Source organism: Symsagittifera roscoffensis, chromosome 9 (genome assembly GCF_963678635.1).
Source record: "Symsagittifera roscoffensis chromosome 9, txSymRosc1.1, whole genome shotgun sequence".
In the NCBI taxonomy this organism is placed as follows: Eukaryota; Metazoa; Xenacoelomorpha; order Acoela; family Convolutidae; genus Symsagittifera; species Symsagittifera roscoffensis.
The window spans coordinates 20,127,305-20,153,397 of NC_087070.1; the positions used below are offsets into that span (position 1 = coordinate 20,127,305).

A 26,093-nucleotide genomic window follows, 5' to 3' on the forward strand; every position below is an offset into this window, starting at 1 on the left:
GTAAAATTGTTAGTCTTTCTGCTTTTAGTATCTTACTGTTGCGCCATAGATACATAGATAGATTGCGTCATAGATACATAAATAGATAGCGTCATATTATGGGTTTGGATTGTTTTCCTCAAGAGTTAAAGCGCATGGCCATTCAAAAAGCCCCACTCCGTCTTTTACATCAATTTTTGTTCAACCAGTCCTGATATTTTTCTCCCAAATTGACTTGAGAAGACCGCGCCAAAAAAAATTCCAAATTCCCAAAATATATTTTTGTAACATTTTTATTAAAAACTTATTAAAGAGCGGTGAGCAAAACAATGGCCAAGAGGGGATCTTTTAATGTTCTGGAAAATCAATATATTTATATTATATATATACATATATATTTATACATATATATATATATATATATAAATATATATATATATATATATATATATATATATATATATATATATACTCGGCCTGAATAATAAAATAAAAATTTAACAAGATTCACCTGTGTTTTTTGCAAACCGCTCCCGTCATGCCAAGTCTATTGGCAAGCCAGAAGACCCATGACCCCCACTTTTCTGAAGAGGGAGAGGAGGGGGAGGATGAAGAACGAGCTAACATTTCATGGTCACTGGGGCTGAATAAACACTGGCAGAGTAGGGGTACTGAAACAAAGAAAGCTCTACAGATTTTTCTACTTTTCGAGAAACTGTTTTTTTTCAATTCAATTATCTGACAAACCAAACGTTTAAACATGAGAAATATGCACGTGGCTATTGGAGTCTATCCAATTCTGTTGAAATTAATCTGAAATTTCATAAATATACATTGAACAATTTTTCGAAGTTTAATTTTAAAAAAGAACGTTTTTCCTAAACAAACGCATTTCATTTTTTAAAATAATCTGTCAAAAAATAAAATAATGTAAACCCAGAAAGTTTCCTTCAAATTAACAACCGCACGCATGTAATCTAAGCCTTGATGGAAATTCCTAACGTGCAAGTGCTGAACCAATAACCGAACAACCGCGTGACGTGCATCAAGTATAATCGGATGCTTGCTATCGAAATTGGAATTAACCAAGCGGCTGATGCGCCCAGTCGAGCGAAGGATGCCAGCTGGTCCAATGAACGGCAAATACTTGGCGATCCGACTATTCCTCGTGATAACTTTACCGGCTCTTAGTAGTTTTAGCTCACTAGGGAATGTCTCACCCTGGGACAGGTAAATGAGCTTCTGTTCAGCAATATCCATTTCAGACGGGTCTGTAATTTCTAATATACTTGACCGGAAATGTTTATGGGATGGCAGCCATCTTAACAAAAATGCTACTGTGCGTTTGTATTTTACAATTGAATTGAATCTCTCCCATTTTCCGTAGGGAAGATTTTTTTCTGTCAAAACATCGACGATGAAATTTGACGAATTTTCCAGACAAATGTCGATATCACATGATGGTCCTTTGAGTCCTATTTTATCAATAACCCTTGTATCGGGCTTGAACGTCCAATCACTTGTTCTCAGTATACTATGGCCATTAACCCAGCTGCTTTCCTTGAGGGCTTCCGAAGAAATCCCTCGTGTACCGGTATCAGCTGGGTTATCACCGCTAAGTATGTGATGCCACTGATCAGGTGTGGTAGACTCCAGAATCTCACCAGTGCGATTACCAACAAAAACGGGTAGTTTACTACAAGAGTGAAGCCACTGAAGAACAGTGGTACTATCTGTCCACATGAGAATATCCGTAACTTTGAAAGTAAGACCTTTCAAAATTTCTTCTTTTAAGCGGGTTGCAAGACGAGCCGCTTGAAGCTCTAACTTTGGAATAGAAATCGCTTTTATAGGCGCGACGCGGGCTTTGCAAAACACAAAAGCTAATTCGGTCTGATGAGAGCTAGCAAGTCGCGCACGAAGGAAAGCGACGGCACAGAAAAAACCCTGCGAACTATCACCGAACATGTGACGTTCTATTCGGTCGAAAGGATCAGTGAAATAGTTGCGAGGTATTGTCAGAGAATCTAACAAATGAAGACCTGAGTGCCGCTCAAGGAATTGCTTTTTGATTTCCTTTGGCAGATCATCGTCCCATTTTTGACCACTGATTCGCCAGATATCGTTTAATAGAAGGCGAGCCTTCACGGTATACGGAGCCACTAACCCAATTGGACCAAAAACAGAGGAAACAAAACTCAACATGGTACGCTGAGTGATTGCTTTGTCTACTGGACGATCAACCCCTCTACTAACGACTAAGGTATCTTTTACGTGATCCCACTTAAGACCGAGAACATGCGACGGCTGGTCTGGACTCGCACAAATATCTTTAACAGAGGAATTGGACTCACGGTTGTCCGGATTAAGAGCAGTTGTTACATCGGGCATGTTACTGACAAATTTTGTCAGACGAAACCCACCTAGTTTAAGCAACGAGATTAAATCTCTACCTAATTTCAAGGCGTCATCCTTGTTTTGAAAAGAATCCAAATAATCATCCATATAAAATTTCTGGACAACAGCCGAAGCAGCTTCGGGGTACTCAGCTTGATTATCCGATGCAGTCTTCTGCAAAGCAAAACTCGCACAAGTCGGCGAGTCACGAGCACCAAAAATGTGACGCGTATATTGGCGAATTACCACACTTGATGTGGGGTCCTCCCGCCACAAAAAAAACGAAGAGAAGGTTGATCTTCTTCACGGACTCCAACCTGTAAAATCATCCCTTCAATGTCAGCTGAAATGGCTTATTTATGCTGACGGAATCTTAAAAGTACAAAAATGAGATTTTGAAGGAGATCCAGGCCAACCAACAGAGATTTGTTCAAGGAAGCGCCATGACACTTCGATGCCCCATTGAGGACTCGGCGCACCTTACGGGGTTTATTCGGGTTCAACACCGGGTGATGCGGGAGATACCACTCAGGATCGGCTCGTGATTTGGAATTGTGTGCCTTAACGGTTATGACATATCCTTTTTGTATATCTTCTCTAATTGTTTCGGCGTATTTTTCACGGAGCGACGGATCCTTATCTAGCCTCTTTTCCAAAGACTTTAATTTAGCTAAGGAGGAAAAATAGTTATGTGGTAAAGTATTTTCCTTATCGTTCCAAAGCATTGGTACAATGTACCTCTCACCATCGTGAAACGTGTCATTTTTCAAAACGGACAAAGCGCGTTTGTCGGCGGCGGAACGGGCATCTACTTGCTTGAAGGCTCCATGTGACTCCAACTCATACCAAGTTTTAATTTGGTCTGCAAGAGACATGTCTTCGACAACACACTTAAAATAAGACGAGTTCGACTTAAGGGACGGCGGTAACGGACCACTTAAAACCCAAACTATCGGAAGGCGTACGGCGCACGGTGAAATAGAGTCCTTCCCCAGAAGGTACTCAACGGGTCTTATGGCATAGTAGAAATCCTGTCCAATAATTATTTCGACTTCCTCATACTTATAATGTATAGGTTTTATCGGAGCCAACTGCGGGTATTTTTCTTGTAATTCAGGAATACTTGTGCTATCCGATCCAATGCGAATATGATCCTTAACATAAGCTCGAAAAGAAAACGAAAAATCACTATTATTCGTTTCGGCGGAAACTTGAAAGTTTACTTGATGAGTTTTCATCACGCTTGTGGAATTGAGTCCATTTATGGTGAGGTTAACGGGAGTTCCAACCAAATGGAGCCGTTTTACGAGATCGGCGGATACCCATGAGTGCGTCGAAGCACTATCGCAAAGAGCTAGGTCATTAGTAATGGCCGCATCCGAAGAGACGGCGAGTGATGCAACTGGCAGGAGGCCTTTAGTTGACTCCTGGCTATGAATATCGCCGACGGCAGCGTTAGTCGATACATGTTTAGTGTTTGCGTTACCTGACGCCGGGGAACTTTTAGTATCCTTAGGAGGAAAAATTTTCTCAGCTCCATGTAAGAGCACGTTGTGCGTGCTTTCACAATCTGGCTTGGGGCGTTTTCTGGCCTTGCTACAATTACGAAAACTGTGATTGCTCTGTAAACACGCAAAGCAAAGTTTTTGTTCGGCTACATGTTTCGCTCGCTGCGTTAATTAATGTTGTTAATTAAATTTAAAACTAATTTTGATTAAGTTTTATTGAAGTTATAGTTTTTTTGTCTGCTCTTACGCAGCATGTTAATTTTAAACAAGAGAGTAATCGCAGTTTCCGTAAAGGTTGCCAAACAGAAATCGTAAAATTTATTGTACTAATTTTGCGCATTCAACTAAAAAAAAACTATGTGATTTAGTTCATAATTAAGGTTCATTTTTTAGAGAGTATGCTGATATCTTTTTACTTATGAATGAAATATTTTTATATTGCAACTACAAGGATTGATCTACAACACTTTTTGAACGGATGTGTAAAACAAAAGGTAGTGCACAGAAAATACATACCAGTGCCAATAGGCAAGAAAACCACGAGGATAATCTTCATTATTTGAAAACTTTACAAGTTTTTATAAATGAAAATCTGAACAGTTTCATGTTTTCAAGATTCTCGTTTCCAAGTGGTCGTTTTGTCAACAAAACCGGGCAAAGTAAATTGCAGCGTATAATTTCTGATGTGTTTATACATTCAGTGTCAACTGCGAAAACAAATATATCCAAACATGACAATAAGTTGCCAAGAGCATGAAAGGTACCTTGAAAAGCTCTACTTCTAGCTTTACTTTCATCAAAGCGAGAAAACTTAGTCGTGCTTTGCGACGTAAGAATATTTTTCAAATAAAATTGACAGCCCTAATCGATCATGGACATTTATCCTGCAAGCGACGGTTATCTTGCTAAATTTTGTAACATGGAGGTTATCTTCTAAGAACATTGAAAAAAAGAGGTAATCTTGTAGGCAGTGGCGTGCGCAGAAGTTTTTTAAGGGGGGGGGGCGGTTTTTCGAAAAATTTTGAACGTTTTGCGGACCTTTTTTTTAGGTCGATCGATTTTATTTTCGGAGCTCTCCGAAAATACTCTTAAGGACCCTATTTTGTCAACAATTTTCTGTGTCGCGGGCAAAATTAAAAAAAAGGCCAAAAAACGGCGTTTTTGGGTACTTTTTGGAAAATTTTGACAAAAAATGCGTTTTTCGGCGCGCGCTTTTCCCTCATATTTAGATAGGTTGGCCAGCCATAAATGGATATCGTAAAGTTAAACCAAAGGGGGACCCTTTGGAAAACTTGGCAACCAGTCCTCTCCCCCCTCGGCACGCTACTGCTTGTACGATAATCATCCAAAAAATTCCACCAAAAAGTTAACAACGTATCAGAATTTTTATATTTGATTAATACATAATAATTCTAAGAGATTGAAATTTTTGTTGGCTAACCTCGCTATAACCCGGTTAGAGCGTGAAGTTGAAGTATCGGAGTGTACCATTTGTTGCTGTTTTTATATATTCACATAAGCTCACCAATATGACAAAGTGTTCTTGACATTAGTTCTCAAAGAATTTACCAATTAAATGTCAGAGCGAGTTAGTGAAACTTATGGGAGCACGCTTGGGAAAGCATGGTGAAAACATTACATGACAATCAACATATGTCAATATTATGCAAATTTATTTTAACCGGCAAAGAAATGTTGTTTTTGATGCTAGAATTTGCCTTGAAGTCCGAATCTCTCAAATTTGTTTGACTTATATCTCGGAAATAATTCAACGTTTTTGCTGCAATCGTCAAAACGTTTTTCGGGCTTAAATTTGGTAAAAACTGTTCTTTAAATCAGCTGGGCTGCTGCAAAATTTTTTTTTTGAAAACGGTGACTTTTTTTAATTGCGGTTTGTTGTACTTATTGACTCCTACTTCTAATATCGCTGAATCAGTTCAAAATATTTCAGATGCAGTCAGCAGAACAACAAGAAACAAGGCCAATGCGCAGTTCGGATTTGAAATACTTTTACTAATTCTGTGTGGTTGCTAATAACACAACTTTTAGATTAATCAGTAGTTTTGGACATTTTAAGTTGTCCTTTCCTGCCCTTTCCTTAAATCCGCCCCTGTGCACAGTAGACTTTTTTTCTATTCCAGCGGAATACAAATGCTAGTTAATAAATACAAACTTTGAATTTATTTTCTTTTATCAAAAAAAAAGTTTTTCATGATGAAAAACAAAAAAAAATCAGTGAAATTTATAAAACAAAGATGTTCGAAATTGTAGTTTTCGATTATATATTTTTTTAAGTTTAGCAGCTTTTTTGTTATCTGTCTGATGGCTATGTTTTTTTGCATCAGAAACAAACCCACACTCTTTTTCTTCTGTTATGCAACTTGTTTGATTGCTCCGTTTAGTTTCCAGAGACAAAAATGACGAATTATTTGGACTCGAGGTAGTTTTTTTCCCCGATTTTGGCTTTTTAACTAGCAATTTTTGACAAAACTTTTAAAATTCATTCGAAAAGAATTGTTGTCCTGAGCTGAAATTTACATAGATATTTTATCTGTGATCGATTTTTGTAAAGTTGTGAGGTTTAAATATTGCCATTTTGGGACAATTAACGCGCAATTTATTCGCGCTTTTAATGCGTATGAGGAGATTTAATCCGTCTTAGAAACCGTACCAAAATAAATTGAGGCATGCTCTTTGGTCTGCTTCATATTTTATATATGCGAAATTTATCACTTTGTTCGTTACGAAGCATGCGCGTATATCATTTCCAAAAGTTTACATAGAAAAACTGCACTTCTTTCTATCCCATAGAAATTAAAGTGCAGTTGGAACACTGAGGGTTCCACCCTGATACGAGCAGTCTTGTTTACATAACCATTGCAAATTGTGAGCAGTTGATTCTGTTTTGTATGTAACACTGATGATTGTTCAAAACGCACACTTACAACTCAAACATGTTCAATTTTTGAGATCAATGGTTATCACTTGATGATTAACAGTATTTTTTTTGGTTGAAAAGATTTTTCAATGAATTTGAAAAAAAACCGCAAGTTTACCTAATATTTTTTCTGTAGTGCTGTCGTCAACAGTTTACAACACCAGATCATCAATTTCACGGTTTAAGGGTTGCTCTATTCCGGGTGTTCGTTTTTTTCTTGACTACTGTCCAAGATGATTGAACAGAAACATGCAAAAAGTCCAGTAGTGATTGACGAAAAAAAAAAGGTCTACAGAAAAAATTGAAATAGTCTTCAGAAAAAAAATGAGTAAAGAAAAGCAATACTCTATGTATCCAGTGCTTGTTGCTTGAATAATATTATTTTTCCGACTTTCGATACGAAAGTAACGGAATATTTGTGCTCGGGGTGGGTTTTTTTTTTCTTCAGACAAATTTCGACTTTTTAACTAGCCATTTTTGACGGAAATTTTTTAATATCATTCGAAAGCTATTGTTGTCCTAAGCTTAAATTTGAAAAGATATTTCACCTGTGATCATTTTTCGTAAAATTATGAGGGTTTAAAGATTGCCATTTTGGCCATTTTGACCAATTTGGGACAATTAACGCGCGATATAATTCGCGCTATTAACGCGTAAGCGGAGATTTAATCCGTCTTAGAAATCGTTCCAAATTGGTTGGAAGAAGCTTATTCGCCATAATTGATTTGTTACAAGGAGCCAAATCTATTGTTTTGTACTTTATACGGCGTGTGGGGGGATGATTTTCTCAGAAAAATTTTCAATTTTTAGAAAAAATAGTTTTTCATTTTATTTTATTTCATTTAATTTTTTTATGTTGTTTATGTTATTACTGCTACATAAGCGTTAAAAGGCAGTCGGAATTTTCAGGGCTGCGCCCTGTTACGAGAAGTTTTGTTTATTTTTAGGTCTTTATTTGTTTCTCAATCATTTTGAACTGTGTTGATTTTTATGGTATGGAGATATTTCAGTTGTCAATCAAAATTGAAAGATTGTCGCCTAACATGAAAATTGTTTTAAAAAATATTGCTACGGGTTTATAGCAGGCTGTGTGTAAAAAAAATCCTTTTATCGACGAATGCTGAACAGGTGCTTACGCATAAAGCTGTTTCCTTTCCACGAATGAAAATTTCGTAAAAGCTATCTTGAAAGAGGCTATCTTGCAAAATCTTACAAAACAACCATCCTTGATCGGCCAGAGACAGAATTCAAATGCACCCAGGGCTAAGTGCGAATTGAAAAAGTGCTACCAAAAACTTATTGTGCAAAAAATCACCACCCGACCGCAATGACTCGCTTGTTACTTTTATTTGAGCTCAGCTACTTTGCGAGAAAAAACAGGACGGACGGCTTAAATTTATTTAAAAGAAAATGGTGCAAAAAGTTTACAGTTTTTGGGCTACCTGATGGGTCATATTTCCACACTACTAATTGAGCGATTATAAATCCGGTTAAGTTTTTAGCAGTTTTTAAGGTGATCTCTTTGGAAGCAAAATCAAGTAATTTTGAGAAAATTTCATTCAAACTTACAGCTTATTTTGTTTGATCGGATTTTCAAAAAAAAATGGAATTACATAAACTATAAAAACACTCAAAGCTTTTACCAAAAATCAGCTAAAAAAGTCGCTCAATTTTTCAATTTGATGGTCGAGCTGAGCAATTTTGTTACCGTTTTACGCAAATTTTATTCGACTACATTGAAACGAAATAAATCAGAACATCACTTGCCAAAAATTGTATCCAATTAATTTAAAAGGCTCTTTGATGTTTTCTATCGAAACATTCAAAGTTTGTTGCTTCGACCATTGAAAATGGCCTTCATGTGATCAGCTAAATTCTGAACAGCTGAATGGCAAGGTTTTGAACATTGTCATTGGTTTATGAAACTTTTCGCGAAACTATGCAAGTTTTTCTAAAAACCCCACAGTATTAATAAAAATAACAAATTATTTTCAAACCAAATATATGAACAAAAATATATGCGCATAATTAGGGCGATAAAAGGACTGCCAATTTGAGTGACAAGAGTTGTAACGATCTCGGTTGAATAAGCACAAAGTGCCAAACTTTGCTGGGTGGAATGGGACGATCGAGAAAAAACCAGTAATTCAAAAAATGCAATATACATATACAACTGCCTCCCTTTCAAATTTTTTTACAAAATGTCTCTTACTTAGTCTTTTGATTATATATTTTTACATACATAAAACAATAAAATTGAGGGAATGCACGCGGAGAAAAAACGCAATTTTTGTTCAATATCATCCAATCACATCCAATAACGTCACTTTTTGGCTATTTTTCTAATTCATCTGCGGCGTAAGCCAAACCAATGCAGGGTCTTTTCTAGAGCATTACAATACCAAATTGTGCTGTGCAATGGATAGGTGTGTTTTGTATCTGGAATCTAGAAACAAAACTTTAAACTTGTTAAAAAATCATCGGAACGATGAAAGAAAACAAAAGCATGAAAGAAGATCAAAGAGAGCGTCCTTGTCCGCCGACAATTTACGCAATACTTAGTTTGGCCTTGTAATGATTTTTTTTGACCAAAAAAAAAGAATTCACTTTTTTTCGAAAAGCAGCTCGCTTCATGAAATGATTGAGCGCTCGCCGATGGAGGGAGCGTTTGGTTTTTGTACAATAAATCATCTATGAATCATATAGTTAAAAAACGTCCAGCGAGGGCTAATATGATTTTTCTCAGGCTGCTAAAACTTTTTACAAGCTAATTTGCTCAACTAGCGCAAATTAACGTTACTCAAGTAAGAAGTAAAGTCTAAAAAACCCCACTTACTAATAATAAAAATAACAAATTGTTTTCAAACCAAATATATGCAAAAAAATGTTCTGTAATTTATGATTATTATAGGTTTGAGAAGGCATTCTAAATATTTCAAACGAAAACTGCCGAAGGATGCCTAAGAAAACAGAACAGTTTTGAATTATATCTCACCCTTAGATTTAAAAACATTAGTTTCTTTGGCAATGTTTGAAGTTTTTCATTTCCCAAAAAAAGAATGGTCCAATACCTCGGGAAAACAACACTACAATTAGCCAAAAATTCAATTTGAATTCCTTAAGTTCCATCAAAAAACAAATCAGCACAACCCAGAATATAATTGTCCAGAAAATTACGATGAATACTGTCCAGACTGCCCTTGGAAAAATTATAGATGAAATCTGGATAGTTTTCGAAATGCATATCTAATCGTTTATTGATAGTATTGATTCGCAAATTTATTTGAAGATTGATCATTTGTCAATGCGTTTTCCCTCATGCTTAACTTTCAAAACAACCAATTAAAAGTTTTTTTTAAATAAACAATTAAGTAGATTGATTGTCTTTGTCAATTTTTTACTAGCTCCTTTGAGCTCTACCTTTCACAACAAGAGTGGTTTCAAAAGCTGAAAAGTAGAGTCACAGAAAAAATTACAGGTTTGAACGATGAAATTAGCAAACGAGTTGTAAGAATCAGGAGAAATTTGATAGAATATAAATGTCTGATCTTATAATCTAACTCATCAAATTTTTTCAAAATACTTTAGAGAGGTGTCGCATTTTTCCTGAAATTCGATTATAAAAACAACTGTGCATTAACTTTGCTTCTTAGAGTTTCCACCGAACCTTTGCTACACAAATGATTTAGAATCATTTCCTGTAGAATGCCAAGTGTTCATTGATTTAATTTCAGAGACACTCAACCCGTTGACAACATCGTAGTGTCTGTTATCTAGATAGACATTACAGTATTCACAAATTTTTCTTCGAAAGGCTGAGCAATAGAAATTTTGCGGAAGAAAAATACATTGGTGACTGGCATTCAGAGCATTTTAAAATCTTCAAAAGGCACAGTCGTTAGTTTTTTTTTCAATTGCAAAACAAATTACTACGGTTATACCAGAAGTTACAATGTACTTGAGCTTTTAGCGCCTAGATCTTAACCCAGAATGATATGGCAAAAACAGTCTGAAGTTAATGAATAATTTAAGCATTGCTAATCATATTTTTTTCCCGAAACTCTAACTCGGAAGGAGAAAAACGGTTGATAAATTTAGCTTAAGTTTTTATTATAAGTAAAAATTTTGAAGCTAATTAACACATTACGTTACCACTGTCAGCACAACTACTTTAAAAATTAAACGGGAAACCCAGTGGACAAAACTTAAAGCAGACTCATGTTAACTAACGTTAAATTACGTGTAGTGACTGATTTAACGTTATTTAACTTGAGATCGAACGTTAAAAAAACGTTAAATTACGTGTTATTGAATTTTCGCCTAATCGATTAAAAGCCAAACTTTGGAATTAAAATGCTTAACTTTGTTTAACATAATTTAACGTTGAACAAGGGTAAGATCAAAATATTGACTACACGTAATTTAACGTTAAGGAAGGCTAAATAAAATAGTTTGGCTACATCTAATTTAACGTTATTTTAACGTTGCCCACTGCGAACCTACTTTTACCGGTATTGAATGTTTTTGAACATCAATAGTTAAGCCATCAGGATGAGTAGACTTTTTTGTATTCAGATTAGGTAAAACATGTTTTTAATTTTTTGGTGTATTGGTAAGAAAAAATCATGACTTTTCAAGTGATGCAAATTGTGCTCGTTTTTTAAAAGATGTTCAAGATTTTTAAAAAAATTACAACCAACATTAGCGGAGTCGTAAAATTGCAACTACTTTTCAGTGAATAAAATTGTTGTTTTGTTGATGGGGCAGAACTATTGTTCATAAAATTGGGCGGAACCTCTAATCAAACCGGTGGCCTGAATGACTCCACTGAAACGTTCACATAAAAATTTTTACGTCAGGTTACGATGTAGTAACGTCTTCTTCATCTTCAATTTTTCGATAACGTCTTCTTCATCTTCGATAGGAGATCTTCATCTCCTATCGTTCCTTTTTGTGTTGGATTCGGTTGTGGCTCACTTTATGCGTGTTTTTTGGGCCTTTGCACGACAAAACAAAAAAACCTGAATTCCAAAAGGACGCTTCCCCCTGCCCTCAGGGATTCGACCCCTGCCGAAGGGTCCCCCCTTTGTACTATTTTGAGATATCCATTTCTGGTTACGGACCCTACAGTTTTTCTAAAGGCGCCTTTGGCGCTAATATATACTAATTTTGAGGGGGGAGCGCGCACCGAAAAAGCGCATTTTTTCGATCAAAATTTTCCAAAAAATACCTAAAAGCGCCTTTTGGTATCGCTCTTGGTAATTTCAGCTCTGACGTCCCCTACTTAAAAAATGGCGCAAAGTCGTGTACTATGAAACAGCGTGAGAACCGGATACATCTGGCGATAAAACGACGGTTTCCAGTCTTGTTGTCAAAACTCTTGGCATTTAAAACGGTGATTGTGAACTTGGGTGTCTTTTTCTCACATGACTGGATGTTGATTGATACCGGAAGTAGAAATCAATCGATAGTTCGAAAAACCTTTTGATGATGTCCCAAATCGCCCAAATCAATACTTCTTTCTCGTCATCACCTTTTGCTAGATGTTGTTTGCATATAAAAATGATAATATATTTATAGCTTCATAATTATTTCAAGCTAAATAACAGTTTCACAAAAACTTCTAACTAACAACCTCAACACCACTAGCCCCGACTGAATTAATCTGCAGTTGTTTGTTTCTCTCTCCCCTTCTGTGGCTGCTCTCCACCCCTAAGTAGACAGCTGCACTCTGAAGAGTGAAGAAGACTAGGATGAGCAGCTGGAGGGGAAGTGTGATCTGATCTGACACGAAGAAGAAGAGGGCGGAGCCGAGTCCGATCGAGATGCTGGTAACAGAAAAGAAGGTAATTTTCAACACAGAGAGCCCACATTGTCAATTGCAAGTTGACTTGGTTTTTTACTGGATTCCAAAATATTAAATTTTAATGTTCTTCCGACTATATTCGAAGAAAATGACGGAATAATTGTGCTCGGGTGGTTTTTGATCCGAATTTCGAAGAAAACAGATATTTATGACTGGTGTGGTTTTTCTATTCAGTCAATTTTTGGCGATCGAAATGATAGTTTGTAACACAAATATTTATAGCCCCATTCATGGTATCGACTCCCTGAAATCAAATTAAAAAAAATATTTTTAAGTGACCATTTTTTGGACTAAATTATGCGCAATTCGAAAATTTTAGCCATAACCCTGAAAGCGTAACGCAAACTATATATGCGTGGTGATCTATCTTTCTCAAAAAACTGTTCCGAATTGCATTGAGGCTAGCTTATCGGTCGTATTAATTTCGTACGACTCAAATTTTCAAAATCGGAGATCTTTGATATTATCCAGAACTTACAATTTTTTTTAAAATTTCTTTTCCCAAAAAGCTTTTCGCTATGAATTAAGGGGAGATCGGAACATTAGGGTTTTTGCTCTGATATACGAGCTTCGACTTTTTAACTAGTAATTTTTGACATATATTTTTTTATATCACACGAAAAGTATTGTTCTGTTGAGCTCAAATGTAATTAGGTATTTGACCTGTGATCATTTTCGTAAATTATGAGTCTTAAATTTTGCCGATTGGGACAACTAACGCGCAATATATTAATGCGTAAGAAGAAATTTAATCGATTTCTTTATTATTATGAGCGAAATCTGTCACTTCGTACTTAATATGGCGCGTGGGGGATGATTTTTTTCCTAAAGAAAATTAACTGCTCCATAGACCATAAAAGGCAATCCGAACATTCAAGACTTCACCCCTATACAAGCAGTCCTGTTGTTCCGACTTTCGTAACGAAAGCAACGGAATATTTGTGCTCGGGGCGGGTTTTTTTTTCTTCAGACAAATTTCGATTTTTAATTAGCCATTTTTGACGGATTTCTTATATCATTCAAAAATTATTGTTGTTTTGAGCTTAAATTTGAAAAAACAATTCACCAGTGATTAATTTTTGTAAAGTTATGGGGTTGAAAATTGCAATTTTTAGAAATTTAGGACAATTAACGCGCGGTACATTTCAGGCTATTAACACGGGAGCGGAGATTTAATCGGCCTTAGAAATTGTTCCAAATTGGTTGAAGTAAGCTTATTTACTATAATTGAAATTTTACTTGGAGCGAAATCTATCACTGTGTACTTTAGTGGCATGTGGAGGGAAGATTTTCACAAAAAAACATCAAATTTTTAATTTTGTTCGTTTTATTTTATTACGTTTTTTTTAAAGTTATTTTTGCTCCACAGACCCTAAAAGGCATTCAAAACAATCAAGGCTTCGCCCTAATACAAGCTGTCTGGTTTTGTTTAGAAATGGAGTCATTACCAAGTTTTAGGTAAGCTTATACAGTGCTGATTGAAATTACCTGGCCAAAATGAATGAAACTTGCAATTTAAAACGTTTTTTTTTTCAACTTAGGTTATTTTTAGACAAAAATTATGAAAAATAATCCTGTTTAAAATTTCAAGAGCAATAATATGGTGTAAGTGAAATTGTTTTGCAAAATTTGGGCCCAAAAGTTTACCCAAAACTATCATTTTTGGCTCTGTTTAATCTATCAAAAAATACTCCAAGTCTATTTGATCATTTACTGACAAAACTGTATCACTGCAAGCCTCTCACGTAGCTCAGCAAAATTTAAGAAGGGTTTGATTATCTCAGCTTTGTAAAAACATATTTATTTTCGGTTGATAGCCAAAAAATGTCATTTTTACAATACAAAACACCAATTTTTTCAAATAAAAACTTTTTTGAACTTTTTCCGCCTGCTTCAAGAGGTTATACCCTTCTAATGTTTTCATAATAAACTGAGAAAGATATTTCCAGCCATCGTTCACTTACTACATTCCAGAGAAATAGATGGAGTCATCTGGAGTGTGCTGGAACACAATGCAGAAGATGTATGTGAACTGACAGTAGGTCACACTGTTGCCCATGCCCTGCAGAACCCTATAATGCAAACAAAATTATACTGAAACATTTAATCAAGAAACCAAATCAACTTAATCTTGATTTTTTTTTCAACTTTTTCAACTGTAACAGACGACACTAACAAAAAAAAAATTGTTAGTGTCGTCTGTTACAAGAGGAGAATATTATCGCAAATTTTATCATAAAACTGGCATGTTAATGGCAGCGTTTTTGATACTCTTTTTTTAAATTTCAACCCATTCGACTTCATTCTTTCCCTATTTCTTCTATCTCCAATTACGCTAAGAAAAAAACCAACCCGGATAAGACAGCCAAGTAGCTGCTATAGTGTGTGAAGTATCCCTTTTCTGTAGTTTCTGCACTAATTGAGTCAGGAGGCAAGATGGCAAAGATGATGTAGAAGCCGAGTAGATATGTGAACACGTAGAGAAAGGAAAACTGGCCATTGAAATTCGATTTAGCTAGAAAAAAATAAATGTTTTTTTTTCAGAAATTCCACAGGTCATGTAAAAATCAACAGGTCAAGTTGAAAAAAAAATTGAGAAAAAGAAAAGATTTTTGCTATCATCTCTCACGCAATGTCAAGTTTCAAAAGTTACAAAACTTCTTGTCTGAGGTAGTTTGTGGAAAAAATTATAAACTTAGAAAAGTCTTCTTTTTACTTCAAAACTTAACTATAACGCAATTAGATCAATTATTTTGCCATAATTCTAATTGGAATAGTTTCTGTTTCGCAGCTATTCTGTTTCTGTAACAATTCCAAATTGACACTTTTCGAACACAATCAGTTAACCAAAAAAAGTAGCAGAGCAAAAAATTCAAGTAAGAATACGCCTAAAGTGTTGCTTAGCATGTCTGTTAGTGAATCTGCGTCAGAAATTCGGTTAACCTATTTTTTTGAGCATCTGGGAGTTCTAAAAAATCTAAAGGGCCACAACATGTTTGAGGGATCGAACAATTAAATGTTCGTAAGTCTCGGTAAAAAATAACTAGGGGCACAGCTAAAGCTAGATGTTTGATATTTTTTGAATTTGTTGTATTGATGAAGGAGGAAACGGTTATTTCAAACATTGGTTTTTCTCTAGTAAAATAAGTGAGAAGAATGAAAATATTGAGAAACTGCAATCTTCCATAAGACATGTGCTTACAAAAAAGGAAGTCGCTACTTCTGAAGGGAAAATTCTTGCAACCGGTTATTTTGATTGAACACTTCATCTCAGTTTTTATTCGGTAGTTTCTAAGAGAATCAAAAGAATTCTAAAAAACGCCAAAAGTTCAAAATCTTGAATTTTAGAAATCCAAAACTTATTTGCAATAAGAAAGTCGGGGCCACTTAAGCAGAGAGGATTCCCAAAAATTTCTTTCTTGGTTGAGCCCGAAGAATTAACCTAACAATTGCAGGGTAGTTTTCGAGAAAAGCCCCTGAGCTCATTGTTACGATTGAACGCAAAATCTGAGATTTCGGAGGATAGTTTTCGAGAAAACCAAAAAATTTCAAAACTAGGTAAAAAAGGAAAAACCTAACGAGGTTAGGTTTTTCCGAGGGCCATAGTTTTTTGTATAAACGAATTCGGCGTAATCACATAAGCAGCTTCCCGCAAAGCGTTCTATGGATTGAACCTAACCCTAAAATCTCAGATATGGGCCGGTAGATTTTGAGAAAAGTCACATTTAAAATAGGAAAATGAACCGACGAAAACTGAGCTAAAAACCAACATTCTCAGAAATTCAATATCCCCAAAACTCAGAAACAAATGTTGAATTTCTGAGTTTCTGGGATGTTGAATTTCTGAGAATTCAAATATAGCTACCCCATCTAGGAATTATAAAGGCTTACTAGGTGGAGTACGTTTAGGGCAAAAATTATTTTTCAAATGAATTTCTGAAACAAATGTTGAATTTCTGAAATTTATTTGAAAAAAAAATTTTTGCCCTAAACGTACTTCACCTAGTAAGCCTTTATAAGTCCTAGATGGGGTAGTTATATTTGCATTCTCATGAAATTGAGCATGTGTTTAAGCTAGACATTTCTGTGAACAAAATTATATTTACGGGGAAAAGTCTAGTATCCGATTGCAATACCCTTGCTTATCGCAAGGGTAAAAAAGACATTTTGAATCCAAACGTGAGACTTGAAGAACAACGCTTGAAAGATATTGGACTCTTGAGACAGCAAGGTTTTAACTGAAAATCTGCTGTTTACAAGTATCTTGCTTCAAGAACTACCCGATGCCATTGTCTGGTACCACAAAAACAAGCAAGAAATCGCTTGAACGAAGCGGATGAAGGCTGCTCATAAACAACTCGATGAAAAATCAACCTGAACGCACAAACTGCTCGAAAACTCAAATGTTTTTAAGCGATAAAAAACATTTAGTAAGATTTTTTCTGCTAGGTTTTGTTGCATCGCCTAAATACAATGCGATGGGACATACATTTTGTGTTTACTGCTTAGTAACCAGTTGATCTTGATTCTGGTATATGTTTTGTTTTCATTTGAAGCGCATCTGACTCACATGAAAAGATGGCGTACAGTATGCAACCGAATATCTGCCCAAATCCTATGCCGATTCCCATCAATCCCATCACCTCTTTGCTGAAACAAACTTAAGCATAGTTTCATATTCGAAGAAAAAAAATTGAGCATCTCAATATTTTCAATCTAAATGAAAACATAATCTTTTAAGTTCACGAAACGCTAAAAGTTAGAACCCAATAGTTGAAACTAAAATTGTTTTCAGCGTCAGTACCTTTTTCGGTTTTGAAGAGTTAATTTTCGACTTTAAAGCAGTCTTGAATATAATTTTATTTAAAAATCTTGAAGAAAGCAGAAAGAATTCAGTGAAATGAGTTACTTAAATTAGGGAAAATTCTTTTTTATTGCTATTTCGAGAGACGGCCATCGTCAGAACCTTGTGCGATATCTTCACAGCATCCGGTTATTCTATTCTGAGTACCTGTCTTGGATGTAGAGTGAGTTTCCGACAGCCGATTGTGCCACTCCGCAACAGAATCCATTCGTCATTCCAACTGCGGGTCCAGTGCTATAGAGTAACAGTGCTTTGCCCTCACAACAAGTTAAGATTATAGACTTCACTAGATCTAGCCTAGAACAGCAAATTTGAATATTATGAAGAAGCAGGTTTGTTCGAGAAACTAAAACGAAATGATATTGGAGTCGAACTTGATGCAGGAGACTGTAATACTTACTGGGAAATCAGAAATGTTTGGATCTTTCTAAAAATATTTTCGGGTTGGTTCTCGTTCAGGCAAGGATGCAGCTGGAATTCCAAGCTGTTACAAGATAATGTTCCAGATTCGGAAGTTGCCCTGCTGTCTAGATTGGAACCCTCTTCCACCGCAATGAAGCTAGCAGATCTTGAGTCTCCTTGATCATTACTTCTTAAATTGTAAACATTTTTGCCTTGTTGGAAATTAATCTGAAAAACTAAAAAAAAAATCAGTCCATTTAATTGTAAAAGTTGAATTCAGAAGTAAAATTGATTTTTGGCATTTTTCACTATTATTTACCTACTTTGTAATTAAATGTTAAAAATAACTTGCCTTAGTTGTTTTCTTGCGGCACCACTGCATCCATATTCTTCCTCGTTAATACACAGAGAAAAAAGACAAGCAAGGAGGCCCATTAAAGTCAGGGGCACCATAAGGCAGTATCTAAACATGTCATGCATTGCATAAGGACACTTTTAAACCCATCAGTTCACATTAATTTTTTCAACTCGGTTTTAAAGTTTATTCGGTTTCTTCAAAAACTGATATCGGTGTTCAAAGAGTGTTTAAAATTGGTTCTTGATAATGTTAGGATTATCATGACCATTAAACTGTCAGATTTCTTTTTGCAGAGAGAGTTTTTTGTGTACAGATTCCGGGATCTCTCTTTTATACTCTATGGTATCTAGTATAAAATAACCCCCATTGAAGAACTAAATCAACGGTTAAGCATATGCTGATTCCCCACCCCTTTTTAGAATGGGGGATAGTTCAAGATATCCAAATCCTGAAAAAAGTAAAAAAAAAACAACCTGTCCTGGTATGTTATCTGTGACTTCCCATTGAATATAATGAAGACTGCGAGGTTGCAGCAGAGCAGACTGGACACTAAGGAGAGGTTCCACAGTCCACTGTTCGTCGCCTCACTACTCCCATGTTTAGTACTCACTCTAAACTCCAAACAATTCAACCCTAGATGCTCATTTTTTTTAAATCATTTAATACCATATTAACTCAAAGTTTCTAGTAGCTCACTCATTTCTCGATCCCTAACTTTTAATATTTGACTAACACAAAACCAGCACATTTTGATATTTTAAGCAACTCTTTGATGGATTTACAAATGAGGAGGGAAACTGATTGAATACAAGGATCACTTTTTTATCATTCCAGTAATATCCTTCTTCCAACAATTTGAGGACCCCTTTAAGTAGGAAACTCACCGCTTGGGGGTCGTCTTTTAAGTTTATATATTTTTTGTATAATGGTAAAGTTTCCAGCTTTTTTTTATGGCGCCTAGCCATGTGTTTCCTTTTTTTACTTCGGCCTTTCTGGGTGAGGGGGATGTCTTCCAGTTTGCCGTAGCCGTTCCCACCTTAAGGAAGCGGATTATCTTAAGAACTATCAGATTCTTATGCCGATCATGAGTTTCCCCTCCCTTTCCAATAATTTGAAGCTTAACTTAATCTTTCAATTCAAAGAACTCGTCGAAACCATGTAAGGGGCGGATCAAAACAAAAAAATGCTTTTGTTTCACTGGGGAGTTATCACTACGAACCATTACTAGAGAATCACGTGTAACTAAATTCGGCAAATTTAGTGGAAAAACTAGAAATTTCCCAATAAATTTTACTGAGCACATTTGTTACACATTGTTTCTCTCTTAATGGTCCGCAGTGATGACCCCCGTAGTGAAAAAAAATCTATAATTTTGATCTAAGATCAGATATAAAGTCAAATAAAGTCACTTGCTCATTTTACAATCGTTTAATTTTAAACGATTTTTTCTGCTCGAAGTTTCTTCACTTTCTGGAAATGAACAAATATTGTACAATACCTGGCTATAACTGTAGTTCCGACTACGTATGAAAGCGATGAAGACCATCCAGCGAGTATGCAGCTGATGTAAACTAGGGACTCGATAGGGTAGAACAAAGACCCACAGAGGGATGCTTGTCCGACAGACCAGATAGCTGAAAGACAAAAACTACGCGGAATCTCCGCAATTTTTTGATATTTTGAACAGATTTGACATGGAAATTAATTAAACACACATTAAACTTGATATTTAAAAGTAGTTTTTATGTTGGTGTGACATTAGGCAAACGTTGACGAGGACAAAACTTGTTTAGAATTTAAGCAGAATTAAAATGATGCATTTTATTTTGCAAAACTCAAAAGTTTACGCCAAAATTACTTAATTGTTGATGAAACTATATCAAAGCAATCCTCTTATGTAGTCCAGCAAAAGTTAAAAAGGGTATAATATTTGCGATACCAAACTGCATGCCAAAATTCAAAAGATAGTCTGGCCTGTACAAAAAAAAGAAATAATTAACTGAATTTTTTGGAAATCGTCGCCTGAAAACTTTGGAAATTTTTGCAATTTTTATAGAACTTCAGTGCCAAAAAAGATTTAAAAAATTCATGCCACATAAACTCCATTCGTTTTTTTGATAACTATTAGAAGGAAAGGATATAAAAAGAGGTTTCGATCCAAAAATCACGATCCAAAAACTTCAAAAAACCAATGATCACCAAGAAACTTAGGTGAAAATTTTCGAACCAAACAAACTGCATGTTCATAAAAAAATTCGGACGTACAAAAAGAATTTTTGATTGCTTGCTATAAACAAAGATCAAAATCAGCGAAAAATTAAACATTGAGACTTCAAAAACTTGAATACAAAATTTTAAAAAAATTACTATAAAAGAAATTGCAAAAATTACAGAAAACTGTAAAAGCTTATGAAATTATTTCAAAAACATGTATCATGTTAAACATGAAGCTAAAACGCAACGGTAGGATAGCGAACTACAACAAAAAATCACAAATAAAAAAAGACGCCCGTAGTGAAGAAAAACATACACACAAATTTGTAACTTTCAAAACATTTCTGGCAGAAACAAGAAACAAACCACATTCCTAAATATCGTACAACACCCGCCAAATACTTTCATAGACAAGACGATCAAGTCAAATTTCAAAAACAAACTTTTCCCTTTTCCGGAAGTTTTTTTTCAGAAATTATTTTAGACTAATTTGGAAAAAAAATCAGACATTTAAACACTACACAGTGCCATCACCTTGATTTAATTTAAAATGAATATGCTCATATAAAATTTTGACTCTAATTTGTCTTCAACTAAATGAACACTCTATTAGGAAAAAATCTAAAACCATGAAATCGAAGAAAACAAAGCAAATAAAGAAAATAAAGACATCTTGAAATTGGAAATCATCCTGTGAACAAAGTTCTCTACGGGAAAAATGTTTGTACCCGATTGCAATACCTTCGTTATCGCAATGGTAATAAACCATTAAATTTTTTGATGGCAAAAAATTTCAAATTTATCATATTAGATAACAATTTTTATTTAATAACAAGTCTTAAACCTTTTACATGAATTTTTAGATATAAGGTGTTATTAAGTTTTGTTGAGCTACATACGAAGCTCATTTTAACATAATTTAATCAGCACGTTTGGCGTAATTTTTGATCAACTAAAAAAGCCAAAATAGATCAGCTTTCGAAGAAACGTTTTTGGTCCTAACTCTTGAAAATAAATTGCAACATTTTGTCCAAATTATGTTGAAATTTTAATCCAGTTTAATGTTCATCATTGTTTGTCTGAAGTCAGCCCATTTTTAAAATCAGCCCGCGTTTCAAATCCCAAAATTTCGTTTCGTCTGGATAATTTAAATCAGCACTATGCATAACTTCAATCAATCAATGGTTATAAAATTTCAAAGCTCAATGAATTCCCTGTTTAGCTTTCATTAGAGTTATCTATTTTTCACGGAACTGTTACTTCGGTGTCTTTTCACGCCAGAAAGCCGCAGGGTATCACTTTTTTCAGACTGTTTTTGCAGTTGATTTTAGAAGATATAATTAAATGAAAAATGAAGTATTTTTAGGCACATTTGAACAATCTTCTTCTCATTAGACAAGACAAAGTGAACGATCTCACCTGCATTTCGATTTTGGCGATTTAGAGTATTATTAGATTGTGTTGAAAAATGCTATTTGGTCGACCGAAAAATTATCCCGACTAAACCAGATTGAGGGGCAGATCATTCACTTCGATTCAAATTTATGTTCTTAACTTGATATTCAGTAAATCATAAAAGAAAACTTAGAATCAAACAAAAAAAACTATAAGGAAAACAAACGTTATTAATGGAGGTTTCATTTTTTACCTTCAACCTATCAGCGTTTTTTAAAGGAAGAAAAACACGGAACACAGCATTCAAAAAAAAATAGTTATATTTAAAGTTGTAACTTAAAGTTTAAAAATAGTTTACCAATTAATTAACCAAACAATTAGATTCACGACTGTTTTTGAATCTACACAGCAAAAATAGAATAAGGCTTATTGTATGTCGCAATACAAAAATAAATAGAGCGAGGATTTTTAATGCAGACAGATCATGCATGGTGTCAATGGTTATTGATGATTCAAAAGAATCTTATCATGTTAAATCATTTTGATCATTTGAAAATATCCAGTAACAGGAGCGTAAACGCATAAAAACTTCATTAAAAAAACGGTAATACATAAATATATTCAGTAGCGGATTTTTTTTTGGGGGGGGGGGGCTTGCCCCCTTTTCAGGGATTCGACCCCCTGCCGACCCAAAAGGTCCCCCCTTCGTACTATTTTGAGATATCCTTTTTTGGCTGACTGGCCTTCAAATTTTTCTAAAGGCGCCTTCGACGCCAATCCATACTAATTTTGAGGGGGAAGCGCGCCAAAAAAAACTTGTTTTGTTGCTCTAAATTTTCGAAAAAGCGCCTAAAAAGGCTTTTTTAAAGCGTTTTTAGGCGCTTTTAAAAAAAATTTTTAACAAATTTTTTTTAAAATTTGCCTGCAGCGCACAAAATTTGGCCGAAACTGCATCTTTTTAGTGCTTTAGGACAGCTCGGAAAATCAATTTGGTCGACCTAAAAAAAAATGATGTCAAAATTTTCGAACATTTTTTGAAAATCCGCCTCCCCTCTTGAGAAAATCCTCGATCCACTCTGAATATATCAATTTGAAATTGAACACACAAGTCAAAAAGAAACTGTCAGTATACCTGAAATCATATCCAATTTTTTAACAAAATTTTTAACACTTATTATTAAAAAAGTTAATTCTCTCTGACTATTGATTGCATCATATCGTCATTAACAACTTTGCCAATATCTATATTTTTGAGGGTTTGATCCGGCTGATTTGAAATCGGAGAGTACAGCAGCTTCTGTAACACAATAAAGGCTGTCTAATGTTTACACAAGCAAATACCTCTATGCTAAAACCGAGTTGTTTTTTCAAATTTAATTCGCATTAATTGCTTTTCAATAAACTTTCTTAACTCAGTAGTTGTCTGCTGCTCGTGGTTATCTGCATGGTTCTGTCCGCTTTTTGTTGGCAGTGTTTAAATGGAAAAAAAACTTAGTTCTGAAACGCGTTTTTTTAAGGTCGGTCAGCTAAAAATGGATTTCTTAAAAAGTACCGAAGGGAGACCCTTTGGGTCGACAGGGGGTCGAATCCCTGAGGAAAGGGGGGGGGGGGGGGGGAATGGAAGGCTTTTTTGATTTATTCTTTCATTTCAATCACGAAAAATGCCAGTTTGATTTTTGTTGTTCCATTTTACATATTTTTAGATATAGAAGGTCAAAAAAAGTTAGAAAAATCTTCAAAACAGAATCAAAACAATTCTTTTACAAATGACAATTTTTGAGTTTTTGTCTACAATTCTATGAACATTTTTGAAATATTTTTCAAGCCCACGTTTGAAAAAAAAGTAGCTCTTTGCTCCCTCCGCATCATCACCATGCACAATCATCAATTTTACAGTTTAATCAGTAGTTTTACAGGGTAGGTATAGATGCAACACAAATAGAAATCAGATTAACTTAAATGTTCCGCTGGCCAGTTTTTATGGGGCAGTACAACAGTGCCGAAAAAAATTAGTTCAACAGAGCCGAAAATGAAAACTTAGTTCAATAGTGCCAAAAATCTGAACGAATTTCAACATATTAGGTGCGGCAATCAAAAAATAAACGTCGTCGAACATTTACAATCATAAGTGACACTTGAGCAAAAAAATTTGCAATTTAGACGTTTTGGCGCCAAATTAATTGTTAAATTTGCAGTTGCAGACATCTTGGCGCCAAAATTGGAATGATTTTCTTTAATAATTAGCGTCAGTAAGTGCGTTTTAATTATTCTCAAATTTTCCCGCCTTTTTTGGCACTGTTGAACACCCCCATTTTCATCGGTGATTTATTACAATGCGGGCGTAACGACTTGCATGAGCTGCCGCTTAACATGCGCAATTAAAAAACTTCTGTTAGACGCGGCTCGCATTAGTTCGAGTCTTGTTGCAAATGTTACAAAACACACATTTAATTCTAATTGCTCTAATCGCCGCATGCTAAGCGACAGCATACAAGTTGGCCGGACTTCTATCACATTCGGTGGCAAATTCAAGTGAAATAACGGGATTGCGTTTTGTAGAATCTCGAACAGTATTTTCAATTCATTTTTAAGAGAAATTATCAAGCGAAAAAGCGTAAAAATTGACAGAAAATTATATGTTCAAAAGCTATCATAGTAGCATGTACAATTGACTAATAATGAAATGACTATATTATGCATTATAGATCAAGTTTAATACATATTCTAATAGTTCTCAAAGCTGCCACATTTTATAATTTTTGTTCCTATTTTTGTACAGAGGCGAAGCTTCGCTTCGCAATTACAAGCGAGAACACGACAAAAAGCAGTTCTATAAAGTCCAATAAAAAAGTTAAATTAAACCTTGCATTAGTAAAATTTTGGCCAAATCTTGGATAAAGCAGAGAGCAGATGCTGAAATTTCTACTGCTACAGATTGTGATTATAACAAAAGTGCCACCTGAACAAAAATGAACACTTTTATTTGTAACTTAGGTTAAAAAAGAAGTTTCGTACTAATTCACTACGCTGATCGCTAATATAATCATAATCAAGCATGGTGAGCAGAAGCAGGATTTCGCAAGTGAGGTGGGGGTTTGGGTAAAAAAAGCATTTTTCATGGTGAAGCGCTTAAATCTGAAATGGTTTTAGAGACATTCTGGATATTTTATCCCCAAATGGAATTTTTAGTTACAAACCTATGGTAGTTTTCAGCCCTAAAACATCCATGATAGACACAGCGTTTAGAGGACCAATTATGGCTGCGGCATACAAAGCCATTTGGGGTAAAAGACCGTCTATTGGGGGGTCCAAAGATCCAAGCACTGTTAGAAGACACCCTTGTGCTCCGAAGAAGCAAATTCCATTGCAGAGGAACACAAAGTAAAATGGTAAGAGAATTTTCGTCGATTTATTCATTTTATTCTTTCTCTGTGCAGAACAAAAAGAAATAAAAACTATTCATCGGTATTGCACAGCAACCGTATTTGTATTTTGCACAGCAACTGTATTTAATTGTATTGCACAGCAGCCTTACATGTACAAGTAAGCCTTATTTTTGACATTGACTTGTTCTTATAATTGATCGCTGAATGTTGATAATCAAGAATAATTTCAGCATTTTTTGACATAATGCAATTGATAGGAATTGTGACCAAAATAACTACTTGGACAAACAAATCAAAGTAAGAAACTTCTTATTGTTTGCACTATGCTCGTCCATGACTGAGATTTCTTGTCAAAATAGCTGATCACAGAAAGGTTAGACTAAGTTCGATAACATTTGACTAAGTTGCTCAAAAGGATTTAACATGTTGTTCTTGTAAATACTGAAGTTTTTTCAAAATTTTGATTGATATGCATACTAAGCAATTCAGTCTTTTAATTTTTAAGACAAGCTGATACTGAACTTAATCAATTAAGCATGCTCAGGGGCGGATTTTCTCGAGGGATGAAAGCTTGGATTGTCGCGTTTTTCGATTAAAACTTAGGAACAAACTGCGAGCTCTAATGTGAGCTTGGGTTAACGAATGTTTTGTTAAAAGTTAATACCAACCATTGAATGTCACAAACAAATTAAAACCGATCATTGAATGTCTCAAAACGATACCAAAGGAGGACTCTTTCGGCAGTCAGGTGGTCGAATCCCAGAAGGGGAGCCTCCGCCCCTTAAA

General features: G+C 35.1%; 2 protein-coding genes across 2 annotated transcripts in view; both read right to left on the reverse strand.

Moving 5' to 3' along the window:
- LOC134854572 (uncharacterized) overlaps nucleotides 1-4,549 on the reverse strand; it is a gene marked incomplete in the record, with an annotated part of 17,727 nt that extends 13,178 nt beyond the window's left edge. Inside the window, 2 exon segments of the mRNA XM_063870878.1 lie at nucleotides 491-650; nucleotides 4,401-4,549. Of these exon segments, the coding sequence (XP_063726948.1) occupies nucleotides 491-650; nucleotides 4,401-4,440 (200 nt within the window).
- Nucleotides 4,550-12,445: 7,896 nt separating this feature from the next.
- LOC134854420 (uncharacterized) lies at nucleotides 12,446-25,599 on the reverse strand. The gene is made up of 10 exons (XM_063870663.1): nucleotides 25,119-25,599; nucleotides 19,811-19,946; nucleotides 18,786-18,923; nucleotides 18,307-18,417; nucleotides 17,953-18,144; nucleotides 17,700-17,849; nucleotides 17,259-17,338; nucleotides 15,041-15,203; nucleotides 14,653-14,760; nucleotides 12,446-12,650 (listed from the first exon to the last, which is right to left on the reverse strand). The coding sequence occupies exons 1-10, from the start codon at nucleotides 25,336-25,338 to the stop codon at nucleotides 12,446-12,448; spliced, it is 1,503 nt and encodes a 500-aa protein (XP_063726733.1). The 5' UTR covers nucleotides 25,339-25,599.
- Between the last annotated feature and the right edge of the window lie 494 nt (nucleotides 25,600-26,093).

Bases quoted from the DNA above. Each gene is read 5' to 3' on its own strand.
- LOC134854420 (XM_063870663.1), bottom strand. From the start codon at position 25,338: ATGAATAAATCGACGAAAATTCTCTTACCATTTTACTTTGTGTTCCTC. The intron at 19,947-25,118 runs GTTTGTAACTAA...TTTGTCTTTCAG, and splicing joins AGGGCTGAAAACTACCATAG to CTATCTGGTCTGTCGGACAA. The intron at 18,145-18,306 runs GCAAGTTATTTT...TTACAATTTAAG, and splicing joins GCCGCAAGAAAACAACTAAG to AAGTAATGATCAAGGAGACT.